Source organism: Liolophura sinensis, chromosome 13 (genome assembly GCF_032854445.1).
Source record: "Liolophura sinensis isolate JHLJ2023 chromosome 13, CUHK_Ljap_v2, whole genome shotgun sequence".
NCBI lineage: Eukaryota > Metazoa > Mollusca > Polyplacophora > Chitonida > Chitonidae > Liolophura > Liolophura sinensis.
Window position 1 is genome coordinate 16,112,188 of NC_088307.1, and position 11,244 is coordinate 16,123,431.

The following is an 11,244-nucleotide window of genomic DNA, read 5'->3' on the forward strand; positions in this document are numbered from 1 at the left end:
AAAGTCTCATTAATTGGGGAAGTTCTGCAGTAGGCCTACCTAGTAATTTCGCCAGTAACAGAGACTTTAAAGGGAAAGACCTCTTAAAAATGAACTTAGGGCGAGTGAGAAAGACAGTTAAAAACTATATCCGAAAATATCTTTGCTGGCTTTTTAAGATTTTTTCCCCCAAAATAAACAGTCAAACATCTTGATAGTATGGTGGGTTTTATGGACCATATTGATAACGTGGTTTACCAGTGACGTCAAACAACCTTTTGTACACGTTTATCTTCAGCTCTGCTAATATGACATTAAATTTCTTCTTTAAGGCCGTAGGAAAGTCGGCTTGACGTCACCGATGAACCCCGTCATTAATATGGGTCATAAACCCACTATACAATCAAAATATTTGACTGCATTTATTTTGGTGAAAAAAAATCTAAAAGATATCGTTGAAGGTATTTTCAGATACAGTTTTTAATGGCCTTTTCACTCACCCTAGGTTCATTTTTAATAGCTGTTTTCCTTTAATGTCACATCTCTTCCAGAAATACTATATAATTCGTACAGAAATAGAAGTAGTCATCGGCGTACAGATTTTTATCCCTTTTTTATTTTGTAAACCACAAATATATATATATATATATATATATATATATATATATATATATATATATATATATATATATATATATATATATATATATATATATTTAAATTCAACTCGTCATATGCAGGTTTGCAGATGAACATTAATTAACATTTAAACATTCCAAATATACATGCATGCATACCTACTCTGCAAATATCACATTATAATATTGCACATGCGCACTCACATACCGCTTGTACGATATTCAACACATATACACGAGCAACAATACAAACACGTCTGCAGAAAAATACATTTATGTAGGCCCTATGTACAGTAGTTTGTAATTTACTAAATGATGTACACAGTGCTACATATATAACAAATATTTCATTGATGAGTTAAACAAAATAAGATAACACACTCTATGCTATACATATTTTAGGCTTTAGAGAGTCACGCGAGCCTGAGCCGATATGACGGGAGGCAATTTTGTCGTCCGCCGTTTTCGGATTTGCGAATTGCGGTCTTGGTATACCTCTAAGAGATCTAATTTATACAGAGTACTGTTCAGAAAGATAAGAATACGAATACGAGCCGATAATCTCATTGCTAGGATAGTTCATTGTGTAAGGATTGCAGGCTTAATATGTATACGTATTAATCGTGAGCCTGTGGTACCGACTAATCCTAGATATGATCAAGTCAACATCCGAAATGTGTTTTGATTGTCGACGTTTAGTCCAATCAAGCTTGTCAATAAATTAACTGAAGATTGACAGGCGCCATATCCCTCTAAATTTAAATTAAAGTAACTTACAGAGTGGTGATTATAGAACTGTTTATCACCAGAAGGTTGGTTTTATTCAAAGCCTGACGACGATTCTTTTGTGGCTGGGACATTAGTGACTGTAAACAGTTCATGGCTATCCTGGGACATTAGTGACTAAACAGTTGACTGATCTCCTGGGACATTGGTGACTATAAACAGTTCATGGCTATCCTGGGACAATGATGACTATAAACAGTTGATGGATCTTCTTGGACATTGGTGACTGTAAACAGTTCATGGCTATCCTGGGACATTGGTGACTATAAATAGTTCATGGCTATCCTGGGACATTAGTGACTATAAACAGTTCATGGCTATCCTGGGACATTAGTGACTATAAACAGTTCATGGATATCCTGGGATATTAGTGACTGTAAACAGTTCATGTATATCCTGGGACATTAGTGACTATAAACAGTTCATGGCTATCCTGAGACATTAGTGACTGTAAACAGTTCATGGCTATCCTGGAACATTAGTGACTGTAAACAGTTCATGGCTATCCTGGGACATTAGTGACTGTAAAGAGTTCATGGCTATCCTGGGATATTAGTGACTGTAAACAGCTCATGACTATCCTGGGACATTAGTGACTGTAAACAGTTCATGGCTATCCTGGGACATTAGTGACTGTAAACAGTTGACGGATCTCCCGGGATATTGGTGATTGTAAACAGTTCATGGCTATCCTGGGACATAAGGGACTATAAACAGTTCATGGCTAACCTAGGACATTGTTGACTATAAACAGTTGACGGAACTCCCGGGACATTGCTCTTCTGGGATATTGGTGACAATAACAGTTGATGATACTTCTGGAACAATGGTGACTATAAACAGTCGATGGCTCTCCCGGGACATTGGGGACTATATACAGACGATGGCTCTTCTGAAACATTGGTGACTATAACAGTTGATGATACTTCTGGAACAATGGTGGCTATAAACAGTCGATGGCTCTCCCGGGACATTGGGGACTATAAACAGTCGATGGCTCTTCTGAAACATTGATGACTATAACAGTTGATGATACTTCTGGAACAATGGTGACTATAAACAGTCGATGGCTCTTCTGAAACATTGATGACTATAACAGTTGATGATACTTCTGGAACAATGGTGACTATAAACAGTCGATGGCTCTCCCGGGACATTGGGGACTATAAACAGTCGATGGCTCTTCTGAAACATTGGTGACTATAACAGTTGATGGCTCTTCTGGGATATTGGTTACTATAAACAGTTGATGGCTCTCTTGGGACATTGGTGACTATAAACAGTTAATGGATCTCCTGGGTCATTGGTTACTATAAACAGTTGATGGCTCTTCTGGGATATTGGTTACTATAAACAGTTAATGGATCTCCTGGGTCATTGGTTACTATAAACAGTTGATGGCTCTTCTGGGATATTGGTTACTATAAACAGTTAATGGATCTCCTGGGTCATTGGTTACTATAAACAGTTGATGGCTCTTCTGGGATATTGGTTACTATAAACAGTTGATGGCTCTTCTGGGATATTGGTGACTATATCAGTTGATGACTCTCCTGGGACATTGTTGACTATAAACAATTGATTGTGCTGCTGGCCGTTTACGCAATTCGTATGAGCGTTGTTGACCACTTTTCCAAAATAAGGTGATAGTCAGGCGTTCATTTATAGATAACTGATAATAGCCCACAACCTGTTAACATTTTATAGCTTAGTGCTAATGTCATCGATGGACGCAGAGAGTGTCTGAACGCTACAGCCTTGTGGTATATGTGCTGGGCAAGAGTCAGACATTGTATTTCTAGTCGATTCCCTCCGCACGAAAGGAATTATCGAAACCATCCTCCTGAGCACATCTTTTCCGTCTCTGATGCCGAAAGCTATGAAAATATGCAATCCCTGAAGGCTGTTCACGATGGTGAAAATATACCAGATGACTTTATTACTAGTGAGCATGGCTATGTAGCCAAATATCCAAGTGAAACCGAAAAGACTGGAGATTTTGAGGAATATTTTGTAGCTGTTAATGTGGACAGCCTGCACGGACTCCACCGCGTTTGACGTTTTCTTTATCTGGTAGAAAGTACGTGTGAACAAGATGAGATTCATGAAAATGATCAACGCTGTGGGTGCCGCGAATGTCGCGATGTTGGCGATTGGCTCACTGATAAAGCACACTTCGCGACCGTAGCCAATGGAAATGTCTCCTCCTAGGCATGCGCAGAAATCGACGACAACGCTTGGGATTACAATTAACAATGGTGAGCCATATCCAGCAATACTATATACCATCAGGCAGTGTTTAGAATCTAAACTTCCTCGTGCGGCAAAGGCTGAACAGGAGAATGTTTTGTACATGTGAATGGCGCTTATGAACATCCAGCAGAAAGTTGACAACCAAAAGTAGTGAGACATAATGGCCACGGAGGTACACCAGGCCTGGTTGTCGATGGCCATGAGGAGCAGCAGCGCCTGAGAGATAAACAATGATGCCATTAAATTCATCATCAGCTTAACGGGCAAGGAGTAAATGTTGTGAGAGGCAAGTTTGAATATAAGTGTCATTGCTAGTGCGGCCAGGGAGATTGACGTACACACAACAGTAGCAAACGTCTCTCCCCAGTCTACTCTCTTTTCGTTCTCACGTGCTGCAACGCAGTCACTGCTCTCCTCTTTCTTATCTCTCAACAAATCTGCGCAAATCCAGACATTTTGATCGTCAGCTGTGTGCTCATGCGTGTTCCCTTGGCATTTCTGAGAATTTTCAAGCTTTTCGAATTCCTCTTTTGTAACTTGCACTTTAGTCGTGCAATTCAAATGAGATAAATCTAATAAACCGTCAGAATCTACCCGACTTACAGATTGACAAGGACTTTTATCATAGGCAATTGTGTTAAAACTCAGGCGCGACATGTTCAACGTGTTGAAAATTTTGTCTTCTATAACCTGGTTTTCCTCTATACACGTTGACAGCTTTGACAGGCTATTTATGCTACAGTTGGGGAAGGAATTCATGTTCATTTCCAAAAGGGTATCTAACAAATCACGCGGACTAACCAGGCTCGCGTATACCATTAAGATTTGGCTCGTAATTGTTCTTTCATTTGACTCCAAGCGCCAAACAGTTGCCGGCTTAGGCCTGAAGGTATAAAGGTGACTTTTTATTAGTAAGATAACTTTGTGATAGGCATAAAGGTCAGAACTGAAACATGTCAAAGTCCACAATTGTCGGAGTCCGTAGAAGCGCCAGTCCGTCTTGAAGCAAACAGTCGGTATTCTGCTCTCATTTCCTGTACATGTGACTTCATCGGGGCTCTGAGAAAAATAAAATGGTAAAAATCAGTGTTGATCGGCGGGCACAAAAATTTGTGGCAAATATGACGGTATGACGGTTGTCAGGTGTATAGCTGGAGTAAACCCCAGTGCTCGGGTTGAACCACCACCCGTCGATAGACCTGTGTCTGACAGTAAACCGGAGCGCTCGGGGTGAACCACTACCTTCGAAGACGTGTGCCTGACAGTAAACCGGAGCGCTCGGGGTGAACCACTACCTTCGAAAGACCTGTGCCTGACAGTAAACCGGAGTGCTCGGGGTGAACTATCACCCATTGACAGACCTTAAGTTTTTTCTCTTTTTATTTAAAGGTTGTATTATTTAGTTTTCTTCAGTTTCAAGTTGTTTTTATGTTATTAAGGTTTTTGTTGAGCTTTCTCCTACATGGAAGGTCACTGAATGCAATGTCAGCGCAAAACAAGATGGTTGACAAAAGGCGGTCGATGAAAGCGACTGCAAGAAGTTGATGTAACTGTCCATACAAGGTATGTTTTTGTCATAGAAGAAATTCAGGATATCGACCACATGATTTTCTGCTCAAGGGAAAAATCTATACACAAAACTTGAAACTAAATATTAAAAAAGAAACATGACTTATTCCTCCTTGATGATACTGATGTCACCATCAAGTACGCTGCAGATCAAATGTCGATATTCCATGACACAAAAAATGTTTTTGTAAGAAAAAATTCACATTTTGTGAATAAATTGCTTATACTTTTTTTATTAAAATAATAATAACGTAAGTAGTAGCCTAGTTGGCGAATTTAATACGTGGAAATCACACATCTAAATTCCCGAGATGACTAAGAAAAAAAAACTTGTCCATATTCAGATTTCAATAGCATTCAAGGAAGCTTAATTAGCTAATTGAATTTAGAAACAATCAGCAAAACTCAATCGATTTTCCAAATCAGAACTTACGTGAGAGACGTCTTCCCCGTAGTCAACCATTGTTACCGTTAGTTCAGTGTGAATGTCCGACAACCTCGATTCACTGTCGAAAGAATTCTTCTTTGGGCTTTGCGTAACCATGTCACTCTCGGCATTTATTGAGTGATTCATCGAAACCATGTCGTTCTTAGATTTTTGCATGTCGCCATTGAGATTTCCCATGAGCTGCTGATGATTATCCACCTCGGTTGAACTTTCCATAGCATTTCCCAGGCTTTTCAAGTTTTCCATTTGGCCGTTGATAATTTCCATTTCTCTGTGTTTCTCTTGATCTTTCGTATTTTCCTTGCCGCTGGACATGTCTTCTGTTTGGTTGTTCGGATTTGTATCGCCGCTGGAGACAGCTTTGACTTGGTTGTTCGCATTTTCGTCGGCGTTTGTATTCGTTTTTGAAGCTTTTGTTAGATGAGTTTCTATGCCTGTATCCATGTTTTTTGTCGACCCAGAATCTTTTTGCGCCTTCTCATTTGACTTTTTCTGTGTGCCTACATTCCCTGTGACCTTTTGGGTGCAGTTGTTTATTTGCAGGCATTCGCAAACGCTGCTATCTATGCAGCTTCTAGCTTGTGACTCACATGGTTTTGGGGAATTCGTGTCTGTAAGACTAACACGACCTGGGGATATGCTGAATGGGAAAACTAAACGTTCCAAAGCTGTGGACACAGCCACGGAGGTGGTGCACTGTCGTATTAGCCGGTGAAGAGGCAGTCCTTGTTTATCTGTACCGAGTTCTATCCCATCGGGACAACTTAAAGTCAGAGACAAATCGGAATTTGACGTGAAATTTTGACAAAACGCACAAAACACGTTCTTGAACATGAACATAACGTTCTCAAAGTATGATACCACGGGTACAATATGTACCAGTTCCAGATTCGTTTCGTCATTCGCAGACATCTCGCACTGTCTGGTTATGGCTGTGTCTTCGTATCCGGAGGGACAACTCTCGAAGAACAACATAGTCAGATTATTCGAAATTCTCTGACCTTTGATGTCATGTGCAGCGTTGTTTTTTACACCTCGTCTTGGAAGTCTACGGACTTCTCGGTGGCAAAGCGTGTCATCGTCGGCCGTTTCTTGAACGAAACTAGCATTGTCGCCGCTAGCATTGAAGACGCAGTTACCACGTATCAAACTGCAGAATAAAAGCGCAGGAGGATTTTCCTTTTGATTAAAATCTGTATTAATTCTTTGATCTTCTGCTTCTGAACGACTGATATTAATTGGTACGTCCGTCACGTGCCTCCTGATTCTCCGTGTTACAATGCCAGTTGTCAACACCCCAGAGGGCGTAAAGATAGGTGCCACATTAGGTGACGAAATCTGGGGCCTGCTCCAAACGGATGTTGCCCAAAAATGAACAGATACGAGTAGACGAAGCAACATCAAAGAAGCTTGACTGACAGTACGAAACATTTTAAACATCATCATCTTTCACAGATAGGCCTGCGTAAGCACGAACACCTTGGAAACGCTAACACAGCTCAAAACACCCCGTGTCTTTTTAAAAAAGTTATGTTGATGAGCTTGACGTTAGCTTGCTAGATGTCTTCTCTTGCTGGATCTCTTCTCTTGTTAGCAAATGTGCACAAATACTTTGAACTTAAAGAATTCTCGTAACAAACTGATCTCCAATGCCCCTGGCATTCTCGTGACAGTGAGAAGTGTTTACGTTACAAGATTCAAAATGCCTAATGTGATCACCATAAAGATCTGTCGCCTAGTTGATTTGGGCAGTGTAGTCTGTGATAGACGCCCACAGGTAAGCCACTCGCAACCACTTGCTCTTTGTCCGTAAAATCCTGTTTCTATGGACGAAGCCATGCGCAGTGATAACCACGCACCCACCTGGTGGCGATTACATGACTGAACTGTACGTGTAGAAGAGTGAAAGAGTCAGACTGATTAGCATATATGTGGTAACATAACCCTTCTCTGCCACGGAGAAAGACGGCAAAGCACGGAGAAACCCTGGCACTGGGAGAGCATTAATTAGCGCCTGAACAAGGGACTATTGCCTCTCTACATTGCTGATAATTAGAAACCCACGGGCGGCATTATTTTTAATTTACACGTAATATACGTCACATGCACCGTAACTCCTGAAAGCAAGACAAAAGCTGCGACGACAGTGGGATAGGTGTTAAATGGTTACGCGTAACAGGTGAAATACGACCTCTTGTCAACTTATTTATTTTTTTATTTGATTGGTGTTTTACGCCGTACTCAAGAACATTTCACTTACATACGATGGTATTATGGTGGGCCAAATCGGGTAGAGCCCGGGACAAACCAACAACTACCCCATCACAATGACTGCATTGGTGAGCGACTTCGAGCTCATTGCGTCGAGCTGGTACGCTCTTTTCAATTTACCTCAGTTAAGTACTTAAACGGCAGCAAATTACGCGCCCCCATGGCTAAAGCAGGTTTAGGTAAGAAAATGCAGTGAGGTTACTTACAATTTATTAGACGTCACTGGTCTAGAAATTATCAAATACAGCATAGAGTAAAACCCGAGCAGCGACGGCAGTGTGACGTTACAGCAAAGACGGAGCGGGGCAATACACGCTTGAACAACATGGAGACCATGATGGAATGACGTATTGTGCATATAAATGCCCATGCAAGTAACCACGTACCTTACGTACTACTAACGTTTGATGTAAGATAATCAAACATTCGTGAATAGAACATTGATAAGACACAAGCTTCAGGCGTATACTTTATCGAAATCTGAAATTCAGCTCTCGTTAGCTGTGTTAGTTTAATCAGTATGGATGTTAGTTAATCAGTAAGGATGTTGTCGAGATATGAGGTAGACCCTTTCGACGTGTCTTCCCTGAATTCAATTAAAAGTCTGCCTTAGGCCGCGATGATCGGTACAGAGTTTGTTCTAAAGTGACTAGGTGTGGGGCATGAAGAGTTTTATAATTAGTGCCAAAACCCGCATGCAAAAGGGTAGTTTTATCGTAAGCCGGGTATATATATAGCTGGGTTTCCAATAGGCCAGCAAGACGTATCAGATATGTGGGATGAAAAGCATTGAAGAGAAGTGGGAGCTGTAAAATAACTCAAGTATAATGGCAACAATTCTGTCACGCAATGCTCGTAAATGCCACAGTATGGGCCACTTTCACTTCATAAGTCACATTTCTTGTACGTTTGTTCGCTAAAGGCGTTGTTTGCGATATAGTGCCATAAGGCGACGCCATTTTCGAGAGAAAAGACAGAAGTTTGATTTAGGTCGATTTTTGAAAGTGGGCCCTGAGCCCCAGAGCACATCTAGGGCGTGTATAATTATATTTAGTTAAAGTTTTCATTTATAAATTTGCACACCCAAATGCAATGACAAGGTATGTAATAGAGAATATAGGCCACTGTGAAGAAAGTCGAGGCTTTCATTGTCCTAGATCCTGTATTTCGACATACATTCATGTCACCGTCAAGGAATACGGAGTATAATTCAGACGATCAATTTATAGGCGAGCTGTTTCACAGCAGCTAAACCAACAATGAAACAACGAAAAGACAAGAAAAGAAAACTAAGTAAACAGAAAGGTGAGAAGGAGGGCGAAGGCTACCTGAACGAAGTATATAACCTCTAATGACCAAGGCCTTTTTGAACAAGCTCATTCCCGTTTTTGTTAGGGTCTTTTTTCACTATGTGAGAAAATCTCACTGGAAGTGGTGGCGTGTTCTCTCAGTCTTTCGATTAGGCACTGTTCTGTTTTTCTTACATACTTAGCATTGCAACCTGGACAGGTAAGCTTATGAACAATAAAGCTTTTGTATTCAGTGGGCTTTTGTCTTTGTTGTTTACAATGATGTATGTTTTCTAACAGTTTCAGGTTAGGGAAATGTGTACAGTTTGAGGCTAGTCTTTTGATTTCATTCAAGTTTTTTCTGGCAATAAGCTCTCTTTGTTTACCAACAAATGGTAAATTCGAATAAAATTAGTCATCCCAGGGTCTCTTGGTGTTCGTTTTGGGCAGGTGACCTGTTGTGCATATACTTGTTAAGTTTACAAGTGGAGGTCTTCGAGACTGAGGGTGTTAGCAGTGATCCAAGAGCCTCTCACCAATGCGGTCGCTGGCTTCCTCTCCGACCGTTCGTGGGAAGGTCTGCAACAACCTCCTGATAGTCGTGGGATTCCCTTCACCATAATGCTGGCCGCCTTCGTACAAGTCCCACATTCTTGAGTACAGCGTAAAACGCCAATCAAATAAATAATGTTTACTGGTGATGTAACTATGGTGGCCTTTTCAAATCATAAATTGTGTGATTTGCTTCAATTGTACATTGAATTAGGCATTACTACTGTATACTTTTTTATGCTCTGTTGATTAGGGCCCTTCCCCAGGCTAGTTTGTGTTTCCAGGACTGAAAACTGTCATCATGAATGCACTACCCAGTATGTATACTTTTCCAGTAAAACATTCTTGGGTGACATTCATCTGTGAATGGAAAAGTTCAGTTTTTTTTAAGAATCAGACTGAAATCACAAGGTTTGGCAAACACAAGTGTGTCGTCGACATATCGAACGTAGAATTTAATGATTCCAGATTTAATACGATTGTCAGTCACGTATAATTCAAGTTCACTCATAATTATGTTGGCTAGAGTTGGAGATCAACGGAGAACCATTAAAGGAGAAAAAAAGCTTTTGTGCAGGAATCTACAGTTAACTTCTTTGGGGTTTATTTAACACGTTTCTTCCTATAAATTCCATATAAGGCAATACAAACGGTTGTTATTAAGGGAATGTTGGTAAATAAAAGAATCAACATCAGATGAGACGAACCTACATCCTCCTCAAACACACATGAAGAGATCTGTCTGATGAGCTCCACAGAATCAAATGTATATCTTAGCCGGTACTCATTGCTTTTAAAGAGTTTAAAGATGACTTGTTGCGTAATGGAAAATTCAGGCAGTACGATCTTCATCTTCAGTTGGTTCCATAGGGATTCAGTGGAGGCTATCTCATCAGTCTCTGAGTAGCCAGACCATGTTCCAGATCGAGGCGAAGGACCGTTGTCAGTTGGCATCAAGTGAGATTGCTGATCAGATTGCCAGTATTTCCTTGGGAGACACCCTGATCTTTAAGGAGAGCAGAAAATTTCTTCTTTTGCCGATTTGCAGTCTCCTTGTATTTAACCGTTGATGCTTTGCAGTGATGCTTTCGTCCTAGACATTTCATAATTTGGACAGCGTAAAACGATATACTAACCACAATTTGAGTTCTTTCCTGCTGTGAGTTTGGCATTTTAAGGACCTGCAATATATGACTTAAGTTGCTTGATACATACAGGCCTAGATTCTCAGTGCTATAACGAAAAGGGATTCATATGACTGTTAAACAAATAACTACCTGGAGAACTGCCCCAATATACACAAACGACAAAAAGTATTTATAATAGTCGGCTCCAAACTATCGTAGACAAATATTGTCTGAGACAAGAGTGTTCCTACCGTATAACTGTGAAAAAAAAAACGATGGTTTGTTTTGATTTTAACATTTGGTAGCTCCAGAAACAGTTGTGGGGTTTTGCT

The 11,244-nt window shown here is 40.5% G+C and overlaps 1 protein-coding gene across 1 annotated transcript; it reads right to left on the reverse strand.

Annotated features, from left to right (window-relative positions):
• Nucleotides 1-3,104: 3,104 nt before the first annotated feature.
• On the reverse strand, nt 3,105-4,313 carry LOC135480917 (adhesion G-protein coupled receptor D1-like). Its single transcript, XM_064760846.1, has one exon. The coding sequence runs from the start codon at nt 4,311-4,313 to the stop codon at nt 3,105-3,107; it is 1,209 nt and encodes a 402-aa protein (XP_064616916.1).
• Nucleotides 4,314-11,244: the final 6,931 nt, after the last annotated feature.

What these genes read in the sequence shown, in the direction of transcription:
- LOC135480917 (XM_064760846.1), bottom strand. Translation starts at nt 4,313, where the DNA reads ATGTCGCGCCTGAGTTTTAACACAATTGCCTATGATAAAAGTCCTTGT.